A 19799-nucleotide genomic window follows, 5' to 3' on the forward strand; every position below is an offset into this window, starting at 1 on the left:
TTATATTTTTCACCTATCCAAGCTGAGGTTACGTTCCTATTTTTATAGACTTTAGAACAAGTATGGTTAGGGTTTGAACTCCTAATTTGCCAAGTCTGGTCAATAGGGTCATTAGGGTTTAGCCTACAAGCCCATATGAACCAAGAACATTTTTCATTGCAAACTGTCTTTAACCTTCTTAAATCATTTTTTAGAAACTTAATAAAATAACTATTCAACCTAAGATACTGCTTGACAGCTTCTTTTAGACTATCTTTAGACTTAAATAACATTCCAACCTTAAGTCTAGAATTACTTATGTCATTCTCTAAGTTAAACTCAGGCCAATTTTGGCCATCTAAGTTAGATTCATGTGCACTATCTAACCTTATAGAATCATCACTATCACACAGTTCATTTACTTTTATACCATCCATGTCTAAACCATCTAAACTAACTCTTTCAGATGCATCACTATCACTACCAGACACATCACTACCAGACATGTTTTCTTCATTCTCATTAAAATTTTCATCAATTAAACCTGCCAAACAAAGTACTCATCAATAAAAACAGACAATATAGGCAAACACATTAACCATTTATGTCAGACAATAACCAATATAAAATGCCCAATAATTTAATACAAATACTTCTGTCATGCACATGGCAGACAACAACCAATACAAAAAATAATTTAATAATGGCAGACAACAAACACAACCATTTTTGTCATGTACATGGTAGGCAATAACAGGCAATAACCAGTTTGATAATAGTAGATATACACAATATACACAATAAACATCATGGCAGATATACACAATAAACATCAGTTTGATAATGTATTCATACAATGGCAGATATACACAATACACATCAATTTGATAATGGCATTCATATAATGGCAGATATACAAAATACACATCAATTTGATAATGGCATTCATACAATGGCAGAAACAAATAATAAACATCATGCACATGGCATACAATACAAAATCGAAATAACCCTAAATCGAAATCCAGATCGAAATCAAAATCAAATTCTAAATCTAAATCGAGATCAAAATTGGAATCAAAATCAAAATCAATGAGTGTTTTAAAATTGAAATCAAAATCGAAATTAGAATCGAAATTAAAATTGAAATAGAAATAACCCTAAATCGAAATAGCAGCATTAAAATCCAAAAAATTTAAAACTAAATGCAACAACTTACCCATTAAAGTAGATGTAACACCACTGGTAGCTTATTTTCAATTGCCCATTGTCGCTGGCAATAAAAAAATTGAATGGTTTCTGGTTCGTCTTCTTTTCTTCCCAAACAAAATAGACAATCGTACCCTAAACCTTATACCTTGTTAATAGATTATTGAACGAATTTCTAACCCTAAACCCTTCTTAATCGATTCCCAATTCAGTTTAAACCCTAAAAACCCCTAAATCAGGATCGAAATTTCCCAAATCGATTTTTCTTTTTCTCCCCCCAAATCCCCTTCCCTAATCTGTTTCTAACCCTAAAACATTACATTAACTCATAACCTTTACCCATTTTTTTCCCTAAACCCGCCCCAATCAGCCGTTTTGCCAATATGGCAAGTTAACTTGCCACATTAGTTGGTTAACTTGCCACGTCAGCAATCCCGTTAAAACCCTAACGACAATCGTTAACCGATGACTATTTTGTCACTTTTTAATAACGTTGGTGACCGTTTTGTTACTTTTTGAAAGTTAAGTGACTGAAATGAGACCTAAGTGATTGTTTTGTCAGTTACCCCAAAGTTGTGTGACTGTTAGTGTAATTTACCCTAAAAATAAAATAAAAAGAAAATAAATTAGTTGAACAATTAATTCACCAAAACATCTATGTGGAATAAGATGCATGGTAGTATGTGATGTATTGGTATCGGTCGTACCGGCATGTACGTATTATTTTGGTCTTAAACTAGTATCAAATAGTTTATATTCTGTTTCGGTTAAAATTTTAGTCATTTCGATGTGTTCCAACCCGTTTTGGTCAATACTAGCTTATACCGGTACGTATCGGCCCATATCGGTTGATACAAAATTTTAATATTTTAAATTAACTTTTAATTTTTTTATCACAACCATTTTGAATTTTCTATAATTATACTTAAAACTAAAAGCTATTAAATTAACTTATTGAACTTAATTAATAATTTTAAAACTTATATTTATGTATAAATATATTTATATGGATGTAATTGAGATATATTTGTTTTATATATAACATATAATATATTTTATCAAAGTAATATATAATTTATTAAAAAAAACTAAAAAATTAGACTATATTTATGTGTGCGAGAATATTTAAAACATCGATAAACCCGAAATGATACATTGAAATATGCTGGTATCGATATGTACTATTACCAAGACAAAAACGATATGCCCATGGATACATAGTAGTTACCTTGAGAACAAGTTTCTCAAGATTGATTTCATTAATGTTGAATGTTTTCATATTGGGTGACCGAAATAAAACACACAAATAAACAAGGGATCAAAGGTGAAATTTATCCTTATTTAATTAATGTTTTGTTTTGTTTTTTTTTAAATGAATTAATATTTGATTTTATGTTTTGTAGTTCTTTTGTGAACTCTCTGCTATTATGACACCATATTATTAGGGCAAAACATTTTATACCATCCATTCCTCAATTCATAGCTTGAGAAACTAACTATGACTTTTACATGGTAGATAATCATGTTTCAATTTCAAATTAAAAGTTAAACCATGAATTTGGTAACAATAAAGTGACTACTCTATAACAAGATGATAATGTAAATGATTAAAATGTAACATTTCAAATCGACTAAAATGTAATCGAAGTTAAACAAAATGAAATATTTTTATAGTTTACTTTTAATGATTTATTTTGATGATAGTAATTGATATAATTATAACTTAAAAAAATTAAAGTGTAAATTTAAATAGATTGATGATTAAAGATCAAACAGTCTTTTAGTACGAATTTGAACCATATTATCTGATCTCATCTATAAAAAAAAGATAAACCGATATTCTTGAATAATCATCCACCATTATGATAAAAGAAAAATACACAATTGTAAGATTTGAAATTAAAAAGGAAGGAATAAAAAAGAGTGGAGTTGAAATTTGAAGACGCTCAAATTTGGACGGCGGCGGTAACGGTGGTTCATTTGAGGCGACGGCAAAGGGTGATTCCATCACCAACAGGGAGCATGCAGATCTCAATCCTAGGGTCAACAGCAAGAGCCTTGTTGAGTTCCAAAACAAAGTCTCTATAATACCTGACGTACTTCCTGAGCGGAGCATCAGGCGGCGCCACCACCGAGCCGTTCCATAGGGTGTTGTCGTAGCCGATTAAACCTCCCACTTTCACCAACTCAATCAACCTCTTATGGTAGTTTAAGTAGTTGTCCTTATCAGCATCCACGAATATGAAGTCAAAGGATCCGTGATTCTTTTCCTGCCATTCAATTTTCCCATTTAGTATCAAACAAAAAAAGAACAAGAAAAATGGAGGATTGGGGTTGGTGAAAAATTTTACATCTTGGACAAGTTCATCAAGAACTGGCATTGCAGGCCCTTCTTTGAAATCAATTTTGTGAGCAACACCAGCTTTTTGGATTACAGGTAGACCCAACTCGTAGTTTTCTCTGTTAATATCCATGGCCAAGATCTGCAAACATATTTTGAAATGAAAATGGCATTGATTTTCTGGTGTTGTTTTTGAAGGATTAAAAAAAAAATTCAAATCATTAGCTACCTTCCCATGATCGGGGACAGCAAGGGCCGTGGCTAAAAGAGAGTAGCCAGTGTAAACACCAATCTCCATGGTGTTCTTGGCATTGATCAACTTAAGAAGCATGTTCAAGAATTGGCCTTCATCAGCTGATGTTGTCATAAGGTTCCTGTTTTTTAAACCAAATCAACAATAGTCAGAATCTCCAACCCAGAAAATAAATGGGGGTGATAGATTTTAATATCTGAATCAAGAAATATGAACCATGGATGCTTGGCTGTTATCTCTCTGAGCTCTTTCATGGGTTCAGGCTCCCTAGGATATACACTTGTCTCCAGGATATACTGCAAAAAAAAAAAAAAAAAACCATTAATGAAATCAAAGAAACTAATGCTAAAAAACATGTCGGAAGAAGGTTAAAGTTAAAGATGATGATACCTGGTAAAGAGCATCGCTTTGTAAAAGGCTCTTATGGCCAACTTCTTGGTGCCTACCAGCCTGAGACTGCTGCTGCTGCTCTTCTGTTTTGTTGGTTGCCATTTGCCACTACTCTTCTAAACCTTCTTTCTTTTGTGGGAACTGTGTATTATGCCTTTGAATGGTAACCACTAAATTTGAGCTGAAAGAGGGACATTATAGGAGCTTATATGGAAGTTGAAACTCCCGGTTGGACCAACCATTTCGGGTTTACCAACCGGGTAGGGAGTTGGTGAACTCCCAAAACTCCTTTGGGACCAGTTCTGCACTCACTCTATGACCGCATGTGCAATGTGATGACTCAAATGGATGAGGTGACTTTATGCATGAGTTGTGACTTTCCTTATTAAGCTTTTGCAATATTATATTGATAACCAAAGGTAACAAAGGCATAGGAGCCTTGGACAAAATTGTTGGTTCATATGAAAAATGATACCCAAGTTGGTTTATTCAGCAGTGTGTTGATTGGGGATGATAATGGTGGGATCCACCAATTACGGTGTTGGTTTATATGGAGAGTTGGTAAGAGGGTTGGTTGGTGAAATTGGGGAAAATTAAAAGTTTTGAGGGTCAAATATTACTAAATTATTATCCTATGAAATTGAACACCGCGTTCGGTGAAGATAATGACAGTCCATTGCTTTGAGTCAAAGCTTTTGTACTCATTCACAAAATATTAATAATAAAATGGTACCAACAACCCCTTTTTCGTATTTTGAACATTATTATTCATTATTTTGTCCATATAAAATAAGGTTAAAAGATCATACGCTATTGTCGAGGGTATATCAAGTGTCTTGAGAGAGCACGATTATTTTCACAAGCTAGTCCCTCTGCATTTAGGATGTGATCAGAAATTCTCAAATGGGATTTTCATATGATTTTACATTTAATCATGTGTAATGCGGGTATAAATATGTATATGTTTAGTTCCGTTTATGTAAAAATATAGATTCGAAAAATGAGTTTAAATAAAAAAAAAGTTTATTTTTAAATTGACCGAGCCTCAAGGTTTTTTTTTATCTAGTCCGGCCTGACTGACCCGAATCTATTGTTTCGTTGATGTTTTGCTCCTTATCTGTTATTATTATTTGGATATTGCATATTTGCTACTATTTTAGAGACATTTGTTTTCTAAGTTACAATTAACTTAGTATTATTTAAGTATATAAATTTTTCTAATGTATTTTTAATTTGTTGGGAAATATTTATTTTAATGTTTTTAGTGTATTTTATGTATTATATTTTTAAATTTTATTTTTATTACGAAGAGGTCAAATCGAATTTGATTTAGCTTTTTTAATCTGGATCATTCTTAAATAGAATTTAGACCTATTTTTTAGGTCAGGCTAACCCAAACATAAAAAACAGACCTTAAATTTAATATCAGTTCGACCGAACTCATAATCAGTTCTACTTCCAACTTTGATTTTATTGATTTTTGGATAAGCTTCTTTTAATTATTCCATAAAGTGAGGTTATTGCATGATCAGGAAAAGAGGGTTTGAGGTCAATTTCGACTATCTTAAAATCCTACCGACCGAGAATTGAGGTTTGTCTCGGAGTTCTTCCAACGGATAACATTCTGTTTTTCGAACCCTTTCTTTTGGGGCAAGTGTGTTTGGTTTCGTGAAACTCAGTCACCAATCTTTTGTGGATTGTCTATTGGGATTTTAATTGGGTTGGACTTAATCCAATAGGCTTTTTATTCTTACCCAATAGAATTATTTCCCAATTTATTTGGAATAGAGGGTTTTAGGGTTTATTTATATTTGTATGATTTAAAAAATTTATTTAAAGAAATCTATTAAAATTTATTATTTAATATTGAAATTTTAAAAAATCACAAGTGAGGGTTTTTTTGGTATTCCATTACTAATATATAAAATAATTATAATATTAAAAATAAAAATATAAATTGATTAATATATTTAAAGATTTATACCCATATTTAAATATACCTAAAACATATAATATATAATATTATTATTTCAAAAAAATAAAATAAAAATTGAATAAAATTAGGGTACAACAACAATTATTATTTATACCCATAATCCTTTTTAACTCTTAAATCAAAGGAAAAATACGCTTAAACATACTCAAACTTGTGTCTTTCTAATTGTTATAAGGGTAAATTGCACCAACAGTTACTCAACTTTAGGATAGTTGAAAAAAAAGTCACTCAACTTTCAATTTAGTAACTCAACTTTCGAAAACTAACAAAATAGTCATCACTCACCATTTTCCGTTATAGACATAACAGAGTTGCCATTTTTCATCCCCTATCACTGCTCTCCCATCCCTCTTCTTCTTCCCCACCATCCCTCCCTCTACTTCCATCAACTTAGCTTCCAAATCCTTGTCCGGTTCACTCCTTACCGACATCTCCACCTTGTCCAAACTCCGTACTGTATTGCTTCAACACAATTCCTTATCTGGGTCTATCCCATCTTTCGCCAACCTTTCCACCTTACTAAACATTTACCTCAACGACAACTTGTTCACTTCAGTCACCCCCGACATGTTTACCGAGTTAACCAATCTTCAAACACTGAGTTTAAGCGAAAACACGAAGCTGAGTCCATGGACATTCCCAGATGTATCTAAATCAACGAGTCTCATCCAAGTTCAATTCGACAACACCAAATTATACGACACTTTACCTGATGTGTTCCAATCTTTTAACATTTTACAAAGCATAAGGTTGTCTTACAACAACTTGAACGACACATTGCTACCTTCTTTCACCGGTTCAATGATTCAAAATCTTCGGATCAACAATCAGAATGTTGGGTTCACAAGTACTTTAGATGTTTTATCTAACATGACAGATTTGCTTCAAGTTTGGGTTCATAAAAACATGTTCACTGGTCAGATCCCAGATTTGTCTAAATCTATGGGTATCTTTGATATTAAGCTTAGAGAAAACTTATTAACCAGTTTAGTCTCAAGATCTTTAATTAATCTCTCTAGTTTGGAGAACATTTCATTGTCTAATAAAAAATTACAAGGTCCATTTCCAAAATTTCCTAACACAGTTGAGAACATAGCTGTTAACAGTACTAATAATTTCTGTAATAATAATGCTGATCCTTTTGATCCTCAAGTTACTACATTACTTGAGATTGCTGGTGGTTTTGGCTACCTTATTTTTCTATCTGATGATTAGTTTGGAAATGATGCTTGTCAATGGGTTTTTATTACTTGTGATTCACAAGGCAATGTGGTTACTATGAATCTCGCAAAGAAAAACTTAGTTGGAACGATTTCATCGGCGATTGTGAACCTCACGAAGTTGAAGAACTTGAATCTAAATAATAATAACTTAACAGGTTCAATCCTTAATGGTGGAGAAGAGGGGGAGAATGAGAGACAATCAGAGTAGGGGGAGGGATAGTGGGGAAGAGGGAGAAAGATGGGAGAGTAGTGATAGGGGGATGGAAAATGACAGTTCCATTAAGTCTATAACGAAAAATGATAGCTCCGTTATGTCTGTAGCAGAAAATGGTTAGTAGTGACTATTTTATTACTCTCCGAAAGTTGAGTGATTGAATTAAAATCTGAGTGACTGTTTTGTTAACTACCCCAAAATTAAGTGACTGTTGATGTAATTTACCCTTGTTATAATAACAATGATGCTAATGGATAAATAAAATTGGGTGGATGTAAGCACAACCCAAAACTACACTTTTTCTAAAACTCCTCGTTCAAAAACCAAAGGTTGGTTCGCCCAATTTCATCCCTCACTAAATAGTAATTTTCAAATTTTAGTTTTAGTCCCTTTTTTATGCATAAATTTAAGATTTACTCATTATACTTTAATTTGATATAATTTGATTTGTGGTTAATCATTTCAGTCAAAATATTAATGTTTTCTTTTTTCTTCTTCTTAAAAACATCATTTTCATGATGATTGATATTGTTTTTTTTCTTCTTAAAATCATCATTTTCTATTCATCATGTTGACATAAATTTTTTATATGGGAAGAGAGTAATTAAAAAATCCATTTTAATATTTTAATAAAAATAATTAACAATATTAACTATTTAAATTAACCCATCATATTATAAAAATAGAATATTGCGTTATGTTAAATTAAAATATAAATAATAAAAATATCAAAACTACAATTTAACCAATTAGAAATCAATTAAACTGCCTTTGCTTGCTATATCATACTTGGTTTTCCATTCCAAATACCAATTAGTGTTAAATTCCTCTCACTATTTTTTATATAAACAAAGTTATTGAAGCTTAATTTAATTGGCATGAACATTATTGTCAATATAAGAGGACGTGAGTTTGAATGCGTTGAAACGTATTATCCTTCTATTAAAGAATTAGGAGAGAGTATAAATAATTTTAAATATTATATAAAAAATAAATATAATTAAAATAGATAATAAAATTATTCAAAAGATTATCCAAACATAAAAAAAAAAAAGAGAAATAAAACAAAAGGAAATATGATAAATTGGTAATGCATGAAGGCTACGTGTAGTACAAAAACGCCTTTTCTCTACGGCTTAAGACTCCATCATCACTTGTGACCTCATCCCTCTCAACTACGTATATCGGTTACTTTTAGATGCAGTCAATCTATTTGAGTTACTTCCCATTTCATTTTATTTTTATTTAATTTTAAATTGTTGTGAAGAGTTAAATTTTTCGAGTCCAAAATCATTTCAGGTTTTATTATTTTGAGTCTTATTATTTTATATTATTTGTTTGGTCATTTTAGAGGAAGATTATTTCAAATTTTTGTTATGATAGTCGGTATCATATCAATCTATATGTGTTAATCTGGTTATACCGATTCGTGTCTATTGATATAAAATTTTAATGTTGTAAATAAAATTTTAAATTTTTTCTTAGTCATTCTATTTTTTAATAATTGCTTAAAAATTGAGTAGTTATTATATTAAACTATTGAATATAATTAATAATTTTAAAATTTAGAGTAAAAATTAATAATTTTAAAATTTATATTTTAAATCAAGGTAGGATAAATGACCAATGAAATTGTTACCTTTATTTTGAGCTATAAGGCGGAGTTGGTGGTGTTAGTGGCTTTGGCATGTGTACAGACGCTTAAATTTGTTTGGGATATGGGTTTCCATCAAATAGTTCTCGAGGCTAAATTTTTGATGACTATAAAAAAAACTAAATGTTCGGTGTGAATCAATCTCACCTGAGTAGTTATATTTTAGACAACAAAGAGCTTATTAAACGATTCTTTGAGAGGTGTGCGTGAGAGTTGAATCATGTTCAACGGGAGAAGAATATCATGGCTCACTAAATCTGGTTGAGCATTTGCGTCGAATTATTTTTGGACTGAGGATAGACCAACAGACATGATGATCGTGGTAGCTCATGAGTGGTGTCTCTTTGGTCGTTAATGGCGATGGGATTGAAGTGCTCCTCTCATTTTGTCATGTTTGTGTGCATTTTCGAGTGATCTTTGGTTATGCAAATGTTGCTTAGCTACTTTTCTTTAGATTTAAAAATGTTGAGTTGTATATATCTTGGTTTTAATTTCTTCTTGTAGTCCTATTCGTTGTTTATGCTGTCTTGTTATATTATTTAAGGATAGTTTAATATTTTTATTTAAAAATTAATAAAATAATTAAAATTAAAGTATTTTAAATTGGTACCAATTGCATTAATAATATAATAAATTTACAATTAAATTAAAATTTTATTATGGATACTTTATTATCTCTTTTAATTATTTATTGTTTATTATTTTAAACCTACTTAAAAAATTTATAAGTATATTGTTAATTTATTTTACTTATTTATTATTATTGTTTTACCATATCAATTTTAAAAATGAAAAAATAAAAGAAAAAAAACCAATGTTGCAGACAGAATACACCTGTTATCTTCCTCTGTCTCTCTCAGATCATCTCATCCATTTTTTCAGTGGTTTTGTTTTGTCCTATTTTGTTGATCTCTTCTTTTTCTTTTTCTTATTTAAATTATCATTAAAAAAACCCTATCTGAAACTCAGACCAAAATAACAAGGAGAAGGAGAGAGCAAGAGAAAAAAGGTACAAAATTCCCAAAATAAAACTAAAAAGAAAGGGAAATAAAAGAAGCAATCCCTGTGACTCCTCTCCTTAAAATAATCAAACACCTAATTTCTTTTTTCCTTTTTTAATTTTAATGGTTTTCGTTTCATCGTCTCAGCTTTCTTTTTCAGGTATTTTTCTCTTAATCCGGATGATAGTAGTTTTGATGATCGAGAATAGTTGTTTTTTCAAGATCATTTCACTTTACCCTTTTTGGGATTTCTTAGTTTTTTTGGTAATTTTATGGTTATTTTCTTTATTTTGAAATATTACGAGGGATCGAGGTCGACCCATGTTGGGTTGTTTGCTAATTTCCCTTGTCAATTTTAATCGGATATTTATTTTAATCATCTGATGCTATTTTTTTTTCTAAAAACAAAACTAAATGGAGGAAGAAATGGGGTTGGATTTTTCTGGTTTTCTCACATTTTTGTCAAAAGACCAAAGCTTTACTAGCACTGAAGCTTTCTTTATTTGGGTTTGTTTCCCTTTAGTTTGATGGGGTTGTCAATGTGATAAATTTTGTGTTTTTTTTTCTTTGTTTTTCCTTCTTTTGGTGCAGATGCTTAATTTTGCATTCTTGGATTGCTGATTCTGCAAACTACATTTTGTTGATTTTGTAATTTGAGGCTTGAAACAAGCGACACTCTGATCTACAAGTTCCCATATTTCTTCATTGTATTCCTTTTTGATCTGCTGATATTGCCTAACAAGCACATTATATGTGGTAATAATTTAATATCAATGTTGTTCTATCTAGCTTGTAGTTGGTTATGGATGTCAATGCATGGAAATATTGATAAAGTTCTAGTTGAGTTGTAGGCTAGTAGTAATTAGCTTTGATTTGTTTCTACTTGGTCTTGGTGCTGTGAATTTGACTGCTTGATCTGTACTTAATGTGAATGGCTGGTTATCAAGCTTTGTCATTTTGCACTGAATTGAGTGGTTGTGAAGTATTTTTGTATGTCAAAATGGAAGGCGGAAATATATTGGAAGAAAGAGTGATTTGCTAAGCTGGTATTGGAGATTCCAATTATCTAGATTCATGTTGTATTTACATTGTATTTACAGTTGTGAGTTCCTTGAAGTGATATTGAATATGAATGTTCAGCATGTGAGATAATGAAACGGTGGGTTAATTGGTGTTAAACATAATTTACACAAAATATGAGCTCCTCAGTTCTGATAACTTTGTTTCGCACATGCTCAGGTGCATTTTTATATTTTGCATGAGAGACTATGCCAATAAGAGAGAGTAGCAGCCACAAGTATCTTATGTCCTGAACCAGAGAATTATCGCCTTATGAATGCCATACCGAAAGTTTCTGGGGTAAAGACATAGTGAACCAACTGCTTTCCTTAAACTGTCAACCTGTCAATTGCTATCAGGTCATATCTTGATCTCTAATTGACCTGGCATGCTAGAAACTAGAACTGTTGGTATTCTGTTTTTGTTTTTCTTGGCCTGTCGGGATATCAAGTTGCATGCTCTGTAACATAAAGTTGTTCTTGCTTGCACATCCTTACAAAAATCAATATCCGTTTGCAACTGAGGTAGTTATTTCTTTTGGGTTCAAGATGTTAACTGGTTGGGCCTTTCATTTGCAGACATACGTAACCTGGGAAAGCTGGATAACTCAGGAGCTTCAGAACTTATTCTGTAAGATGTGGTTGCAATATTGTTTCTTTTTATTACTTTACATAATTCCCTTGGATGACCCCTCTCCTTATTTCTCCCCTTTTCATAACTGAAATGCGAATTTGGATACTATGCTTATCTTTTCAGATTTTAACTACCAGTCTGATCCTGTGATCCCTTTCATATTTTGACCTGAGAAATGCGGAGCTTGAATGGACATTTGTTCTGAAAGTTGGAATAATATTTAGTGTCTCAGACATATTTCTGGGCGGAATATATCTTCCCTGATGCAAGGTCAGGGGGGCACCATTGACTCCTTCCCTGAAACTGTTAACATTGATGAGGGCTCTGGTCCCAATGACACGAGCATTGGTCAACCAAATTCTTTTCACAACATGCTGAATCCTGTGGAAACTCGGTTATCCAATTATGCAATGCCTTCTAGTGGGATGATGCATGGAAGCACTGTTACTCCCGATGTTCAGAGTGTTAGTGGCTGGAGTTCTGGGGAACCGAGCTCTAGATTGAGAATACAAAACCAGGTGATGCACGATGTTCTAAATCACCATCTTAATGATGATGGAACAAAAATAGAGTGTGGTTGGCCTTCTTATGGTGCTCATGTTGGGGCTGCTCCAAGGTCAGAAGAAAGGCGGATTGAGCCAGCAAATGTCATTTTTCCTGGGAGACTGACTAATGGTCGAAATGTCAATCAGGATCTACGTGGGCCCATATTTTTACAAGGTTCAAGCTCTAATCATAGCCCACAAAGGCGGATTGAGCCAGCAAATGTCATTTTTCCTGGGAGACTGATTAATGGTCGAAGTGTCAATCAGGATCTACGTGGGCCCATATTTTTACAAGGTTCAAGCTCCAATCATAGCCCACACAATGTGAATCTAAATGAAGGGTTTATTAGCAGTAGTGGTAATTCAAGGTCGAGTGTGGGAACTGGTATAGGTCTTAATCTCCACAACTCAGTTGGACTAGAAAGAGAACAGATTTCTAATGCCAGTGTTTCTTCTGATAATGTTGGTAGTTCTTCTGGAAGCTCTAATTATATGGGGGAGGAAAATAATGATGGTTCTGGCACTTCTTTGGGCAGTTGGGGTTTATCCTGCAAAAGGAAGGTTCTTGAAGGTACTTCTGGACAGTCTTATTCTGCTGGTACTTCAAGCTGTTTTCAACAAATTGAAAATGCTGCTTGGCATGCTGATCCTTCTCGTAACGATGCTTCTAGCAGCTTGAGTTTATCGACACCCTCTTGGAATCTCCTTAATGCTAGTCCTCCTGATCAGCCGAATACAAGAGTTGGGCTTGGTATGAGAGGAGTAATTAGTGATGCGTTTCCGTCTACCTTAAGAAGAGCAAATCCAGGAAACCAACAAGGACCTTTACCCCATAGTTTATCATCAACTGGGGTTGCCGGGCATTCTAGTTTCGGCTCTCCCGGTCACCCTAGAGCTGCCCTGTTTGGTGACTCTCTAGACTTGAGATCCACAGCTGCAATAGCTGGAAATTCTAGTTCTGCGTCGACTCAACCTCATATGAGGACCACTTCTGTTGTGCCGAGAAATGTGAATCCTTTCCCTTGGAATGGTACTTCCGGTTTAAGAGCTGCCAACCCATCGAGTTCTACTAATTTTGGAGAGAGAGCTGCTGCATTACGGGAGGAACCAAATATAAGAAATATCCCTAGAATCAATGCAGAACATCCCATGTTTGTACCAGCAACTGAGATGAGAAATGTAGCACAAGATCCAACAGGTTGGAATTTGGCTTCTGGAAATATTAGTACTTCTGGAGACTTTTCATCTACAAATCGACCTGGGCCTAGTTCAAGCATCCATCCTTTGCCAACTCCTGCCTTGATTCCTCCCCAAAACCCACCAATGCATAATCAACAAAGACTATCAGAATTTGCTCCCTGGTCTTTATTTCCTCCAATTGATTCTGAACCTGGTGGTCGTAGTGGCCATTTTCCACCCTTGTCTTCGGGCCCTTCTTCTTCCTCACAAGAGACAGTGGTGCCATCTGGATCGAACATCCAGGGTAACAATCAACCATACCCTAGGTCTGCATTCATATTGGAGAGACAAGATGATGATGTTCTTGGGATGCCCCATTCGTTGCGAGCTTTGGCTGCTGACATCGAAGGGAGACACCGGCTAATATCTGAGGTTTGTTTCTGAAGGTCATTTTGCTAAATTTTAACTTCATTTGCTCTGTACATTTATATGTCTAAGGCTTCCTGAATAGGATTTGCTCTCAATAAATTCTAATACTTAATAGTAACAAATTTGGCTTTCCAGATAATGATGATTAGCAGCATTCTAGAATCACCTAGTTATCCATTTCTATGATATGCAGCGAAATGTAGTAACTAATATTGTGTTTATACGCATATAAATTTACACCCCTGCATGCACGCGCACATCTGGTTTATGCACTCATACAAACAAATAAACCATAAATATGTTCTAAGAAGACAGTTTGGTTTTAAAATTGTTGTTCTTTTGTTTTCCACATTTCATGTTTGATGTTCTTCACAAATTCATTTTGGGTTGGATATTTAGTAAGTACCTTTATTTATCCATTTATGTTAGATTGAACTGTCAAGGACAAAAGCAGATTTTTAAATTCTTTTCTTTCTATTTTCATTTTGATGTTCCCATTGGAATATCGGTTTGTAGGTGTTGTTTTATCTACACTTGCACCCACCTCATCCTCATCAAAATTTTTCATCCTTTAAAATCATATCACAATCTTATGCTTATTTTATGAAAGAAAAAAATAACTTGTCCAGTTTTAAAAAAATTTCCCCTTTGTAGTTTCATACAAGGTATTGTAGCAACTATCTATAGTTTGCACTTTCAGAAAGAATCAATACAGTTAACATGTTATATTAGTGCTTAATCAAATTCTGATTTAAAATTTCCCTTTCTGAACATTATTAAAAGTTTATATAGGATATTCTAGCATTAATATAAGAATGTTAAAACATGAAAGAAAAATGAAAACCTGTAGTAAATCAGGCTCCTTATCACATCATTTATTTGAGTGTTTCTGCAAGCTATTTGTGTCGTCTATAGCTATCACTTTTCCTTTTAAAGCTTCTGCAAGCTGTATACTCTTTATCCCTGCCGATGTTCATCTTTCATATCTAGTTCATATTTTAGTCTGGATTGAATTATCTGTTGCCATTAGTGCTTTCTGTCATCGCCTACAAGTCATCTTTTCACCACATTTTTGTACCAGTTTGTGACCTTTTCCCACCTAAATTTTTAATTAAGATATGAAGTCTTGAGCAATCTCAACCTAGAAATGAAAATGGGCAGTTTGTATCTACTTTCAATCTATTTTTATAAATGATTGAAATGCATATTCAATTTTTACAAATATATTAAGTAGAAATTTATGAAAGTCAGGTGCTGCGTATTAGTCTCTCTACTAAAATGCTGTTGTTCACTTTCAGGTTTTTTTTATGTTTTGGTTTTATTTTTTCCTGCTCAATTTTGTTGGATGTAGATATCTCTATTTACCTCTCCTTCAAGACTTTCCTTTCTAGGGAAAAATAGTTCTGAAACCATCCCTGTTTTTTTCTCAATTCCTGATTATGTAATTCACATCTGTTAGTTTACATAATCTGTTTATACCAGTTGCTTTTTAGCTTGTTTATTTATTCCCTTTCTTTACAGAATCTGATGAATTAAGTTTGAGATAAACTATATGCATCACTAAAATTATAGTTTTCTATAATGGCAGTTGAACATAAGGAAAAAAAAAATTCTAATAACTTGCTGCTTATTTTGTTCTCCTTGTATCAGATACGCCAAGTCTTGAATGCCATGCGTAGGGGGGAGAATTTACGAATTGAGGTTTGGTTTCTGTTTCATGCAATTATGTTGCCAGGACATTTTCATAAATAGGTCGTGAGCTAGCAGCTGAATTTATTTTTGTTTATTATTATTTTTTGGCCACACTGGCTACGATGATTTTGCTGGCTAATGTTGAAAAGATTCATTTCCTTTTCTTTTTGCATTTTATCTTACATACATGTTTTATTTATTGGTGATATAGCTGTGCAACTCATTTCCCTTCCCATTAATTAAAATTTTCTCATACCATATTATCGAAAATACAACTGAACTGCTATAAGAACATCTCTATTAGCGTTGATTTTTGTGAAAACGTATATATTTCTTAGGATGAGATTAAAAACTTAGCAGCTTCATGTGGTTAGATAGCTTTGGTGTAAATGTTTCTCTTCTTTGGTGCTAATGTGGTTAGAGACTGTTCTCACCATTGAGAACAGGTTCTGTATGACTTTGTTTTACTAGCTTAGTCTTGAATGATCTGTCACCAATTGTTTTTATGCAAAAAGCATATTATTGGATATTTTGGTGCATAGAAAGTTTGTTTGACATCTATAGGTCGCTAACTAGATTGCTTCAGCAATTGAATATATTATTGATGTGAGGACACGGTGATGTTCCCTTGTTTTAAGCCACATTTCGGCTCATATTGCATATAGTCTAGTCTTGTTTTTATGGTTGAGGTCACATGCATGGCTTCATATCCTCAAAGCAACACTTCTTCTTGCAGCCTTTGAAGCTTAGCATTCATGGATCAAAATATACTACACCCTGTGGTCTTTAAAAAGGAAAAGAAACAGGTTCCCGACTTTGGAAATACTGAAAACATATCTAAGTACTTGCTAAACAGATTTCCTCCAAATGAGGGATAAAGAACTCTATTAGTAGAGCACCCCGGTAGACCCTGGAAAGGGCTCTGTTGTCTGAGAATAATTCATTGACCTTCCCACATGATATGATGTTGTATGACATTAGATCTTTATGTGATACCCTTACAGGATTATATGGTGTTTGATCCATTCATATATCATGGTATGGCTGAAACCCATGACAGACATAGAGATATGCGCCTTGATGTTGATAACATGTCTTATGAGGTAAAAAGGGATTGCTGTTTTTTGTTCAATCAGTTCACATTGGACGTTATTCTTCTCACATTGCAAATGGAACGCTAGGAATTGTTGGCATTAGAAGAACGCATTGGAGATGTGAGCACTGGACTGAATGAGGAAACCATTCTGAAGCTGCTGAAACAGCAGAAGTACTCATCCACCACAACAGAATCCACACAAGAATTGGAACCCTGCTGTATCTGTCAGGTATGATGCTCAATGACGACAGATAAGCTGCTTTAAATAACTTCATTCATCTCGCCTGTTACCCTGTCTGAACTTTAATGATGGCAGGAGGAATATGCAGATGGGGATGAGACTGGGACACTAGATTGTGGACATGACTTCCACACAAACTGCATCAAACAGTGGTTAATGCTAAAAAACCTGTGTCCCATTTGTAAAACAACAGGCTTGCTCAAGTGAGAGCAAAGGCTGTTGTGAGATCCAATAATAGGGTTGGGACTTGGGATTATATATAATATATATATATCTGATTCAAACTGGCTTTTCTTGCCCTTGATCTGTAACTTTCAAGGCGACGGAGCCGCTGTTAAGGTTACGAATTGCAGGATGAGTTTGTTGAATAACTTGCATAAAGCATCATGACGATGATAAACATAATTTGAAATAATATCTATTTTATGACATTATCAAAGCTTTGAAGAATGTCAAATAGTAGTAGTTTTTAAATATGTTGATCATTTGTTACATTATCAATGGGGCACCTTTCCTCACGTGGCTGGAATGATGTGTTTTAAGGTATCAACTGGGATGTAGGATAGATTCTTGATGATGATGGTGGTGGTGGGAAGAATAATGGTCTGGCGGTTTGCTATATGATGAATGATGAGACATGTATATATATCATCAGTTCATCATCATCAACTCCACTATATTTTTCCTTCTGCATGTACAGATTTTAGCAGCCGTTTTATTTGTTGTAGCGTGGACAACACATTTCTAACACTTGATCATTCTATGCCCAAACTCTCTTTCTATAATTTACTATTTACTTCCAATATTTTATACCTTCAAATAAGGTATTTTTTTGTAGCTAAATAACACAATATATATATGTCCCAATTGTTTTTATTTATTTATTTTATTTGTAATATTAGTATGTCTATGCATAATTAAAACCACATACATATAAAAATTGGGGTTTTTTTTAAATACATAAAATATTATATGTTTTTACATATTTATTAGATGTCAACTTTGAAATATATGAGTTAGAGCATATTTTAATTTTTTTTTCAGATAAAATGAGCCTACCTGAAGACGATAAGCTAAGTTGCATGCATGCATGGGATAGCATTAATTAACAAATAGAAACAAAAATGAGTAATTGCTTTCGATAGACCTTTTCATGGCCGAATTAGAAGGAATTAGAAGATATGACTGAAATGTGAGAGGGTGTGAGTTTGGACAAAAAAATAAAATCCGTTTTTAAATGAGCGGGATATTGGGTAAGATATTTTTTGCTTGGGCCTAACCCGAATTTACTTAAGGACAAAAAATCTATTTTTTTTGTTTTTAATGTTATTTTTTGTTATTTTCTCTATTTTACTACTATTTTGTTGTTATTATTTAGATATTGTATAAAAATTTGTTTTATTATTAATTTTGTTATTATTTTAGAGGCTTTTGATAATGTTATTATTATTTAAGGTATTTGTTTATTAAGTTGCATCTATCTTTATATTATTTAAGTATACATATTTTTAAAATTTATTTTCAATTTATTTAGAAATATTTATTGTTAAAATAATATAAAAAATTAATCTGGTGGGCTAAATCCAAATTTTAGCATTTTTATATAAATCAAGCTTAGACAAAGTTTTAAGTCTATTTTTCGGATCGAGCCGAACTTGAACCTAATAAACGGGCCTAAATTTTTAATTAAGTCTAACTTAACCTGACTCATGAATACCTTTAGTTTTCCACAACTTATTAGAGTTTAGAAATGTCGTTCGCTAACATTTCTATTTATATATAAAAAGGAGAGATGTAATTCATAATTCTTTTTATGGTTTTTAAAAATTCGATATGTTTATTGTTTTATTACCGTTTCTTCAGAAAAAAGAAATGTAAGAACCTTTCAATGGTTAAATAGATATATTTATTTTATATTTAAGTGTTTAATTAAGTTAATGTTACGAGTCAATCTATATAAACTCAATTAGTAAATGATTAAAATTCATTCTTTTTACAAAATAATAAATATTAGTAAAAGGGTACTTTGTATCTTTTTGTATTTAAAATCAATTTAAACCCAAAATAAATCTAGAAAAATAACACAATATTGAGACTTGAAACACCATAATTTTTAAAGACTCAATTTTACCATGTCAACTAAAACCTCATTTTTTGTACTTTTCTTTTTATAAATATATATATACATTATTTTTTTACTCACAACATGAGTGCCATAAAATAGTATTAATAAGAACAACATTCTGAATCGATTTAGTAGGGATATTAGATTAAAAATTTTAATGTAGGAGAAATACAATTATATTGATAAATATAATATTGAATTGTTAAGATATTAATCATTCAAAATTGTATATAAACATATAGAACTTAATTATTATTCTTATTTTGATAATTGAAGGTAGGGATGATGTTGTTAATGATTAGGCGTAACTAGGTAGGTTTGGCGAGGGGGCATGACGCCCTTAAAATGAAAAAAATTTTATTTAGGCTTTTAAAATTTTTAAAATTTTAAATTAGAAAAGGTAAAATTGTACTTTGGTCTCCTAAATATGATAAATTTTGATATAATTCCTTAAAATTTTAAAGATATAAACTATTAAAATGGTGAAATTGTATTTTTATTCTTGTAAAAATTACAATTTAATTTCTCGCCTCTTTAAAA

At 32.4% G+C, this 19799-nt stretch overlaps 2 protein-coding genes across 14 annotated transcripts; one reads left to right on the plus strand and one right to left on the minus strand.

Moving 5' to 3' along the window:
* Positions 1–3027: 3027 nt before the first annotated feature.
* On the minus strand, positions 3028–4575 carry LOC108485377 (caffeoyl-CoA O-methyltransferase-like). The gene is made up of 5 exons (XM_017789207.2): positions 4173–4575; positions 3999–4078; positions 3759–3903; positions 3540–3671; positions 3028–3458 (listed from the first exon to the last, which is right to left on the minus strand). Exons 1-5 carry the CDS (start codon positions 4272–4274, stop codon positions 3165–3167), a joined length of 753 nt encoding a protein of 250 aa, XP_017644696.1. The 5' UTR covers positions 4275–4575; the 3' UTR covers positions 3028–3164.
* Positions 4576–10032: 5457 nt separating this feature from the next.
* On the plus strand, positions 10033–17573 carry LOC108485369 (E3 ubiquitin-protein ligase MBR2). Of its 13 annotated transcripts, none has more exons than XM_017789184.2 (9): positions 10033–10420; positions 10852–11016; positions 11500–11678; positions 11898–11949; positions 12076–14108; positions 15756–15806; positions 16802–16900; positions 16979–17122; positions 17210–17573. In XM_017789184.2, the coding sequence occupies exons 5-9, from the start codon at positions 12216–12218 to the stop codon at positions 17339–17341; spliced, it is 2319 nt and encodes a 772-aa protein (XP_017644673.1). In that variant the 5' UTR covers positions 10033–10420; positions 10852–11016; positions 11500–11678; positions 11898–11949; positions 12076–12215; the 3' UTR covers positions 17342–17573. The 13 variants fall into 13 exon arrangements, with proteins under 13 accessions (XP_017644673.1, XP_052879926.1, XP_052879927.1 ...); XM_053023966.1 differs by having other exon boundaries at positions 10033–10268; positions 11500–11619; XM_017789186.2 differs by having other exon boundaries at positions 10044–10420; positions 11500–11619.
* The last annotated feature ends 2226 nt before the right edge of the window (positions 17574–19799 follow it).

Source organism: Gossypium arboreum, chromosome 13 (genome assembly GCF_025698485.1).
Source record: "Gossypium arboreum isolate Shixiya-1 chromosome 13, ASM2569848v2, whole genome shotgun sequence".
Classification (NCBI taxonomy): Eukaryota; Viridiplantae; Streptophyta; class Magnoliopsida; order Malvales; family Malvaceae; genus Gossypium; species Gossypium arboreum.

What these genes read in the sequence shown, in the direction of transcription:
- LOC108485377 (XM_017789207.2), bottom strand. Translation starts at nt 4,274, where the DNA reads ATGGCAACCAACAAAACAGAAGAGCAGCAGCAGCAGTCTCAGGCTGGT. An exon ending in ATAACAGCCAAGCATCCATG is followed by an intron (nt 3,904 to 3,998) that starts GTTCATATTTCT and finishes TTTAAAAAACAG; the next exon opens with GAACCTTATGACAACATCAG. An exon ending in TTGATGAACTTGTCCAAGAT is followed by an intron (nt 3,459 to 3,539) that starts GTAAAATTTTTC and finishes ATTGAATGGCAG; the next exon opens with GAAAAGAATCACGGATCCTT.
- LOC108485369 (XM_017789184.2), top strand. Translation starts at nt 12,216, where the DNA reads ATGCAAGGTCAGGGGGGCACCATTGACTCCTTCCCTGAAACTGTTAAC. An exon ending in GGGAGAATTTACGAATTGAG is followed by an intron (nt 15,807 to 16,801) that starts GTTTGGTTTCTG and finishes ATACCCTTACAG; the next exon opens with GATTATATGGTGTTTGATCC. An exon ending in AACCCTGCTGTATCTGTCAG is followed by an intron (nt 17,123 to 17,209) that starts GTATGATGCTCA and finishes TAATGATGGCAG; the next exon opens with GAGGAATATGCAGATGGGGA.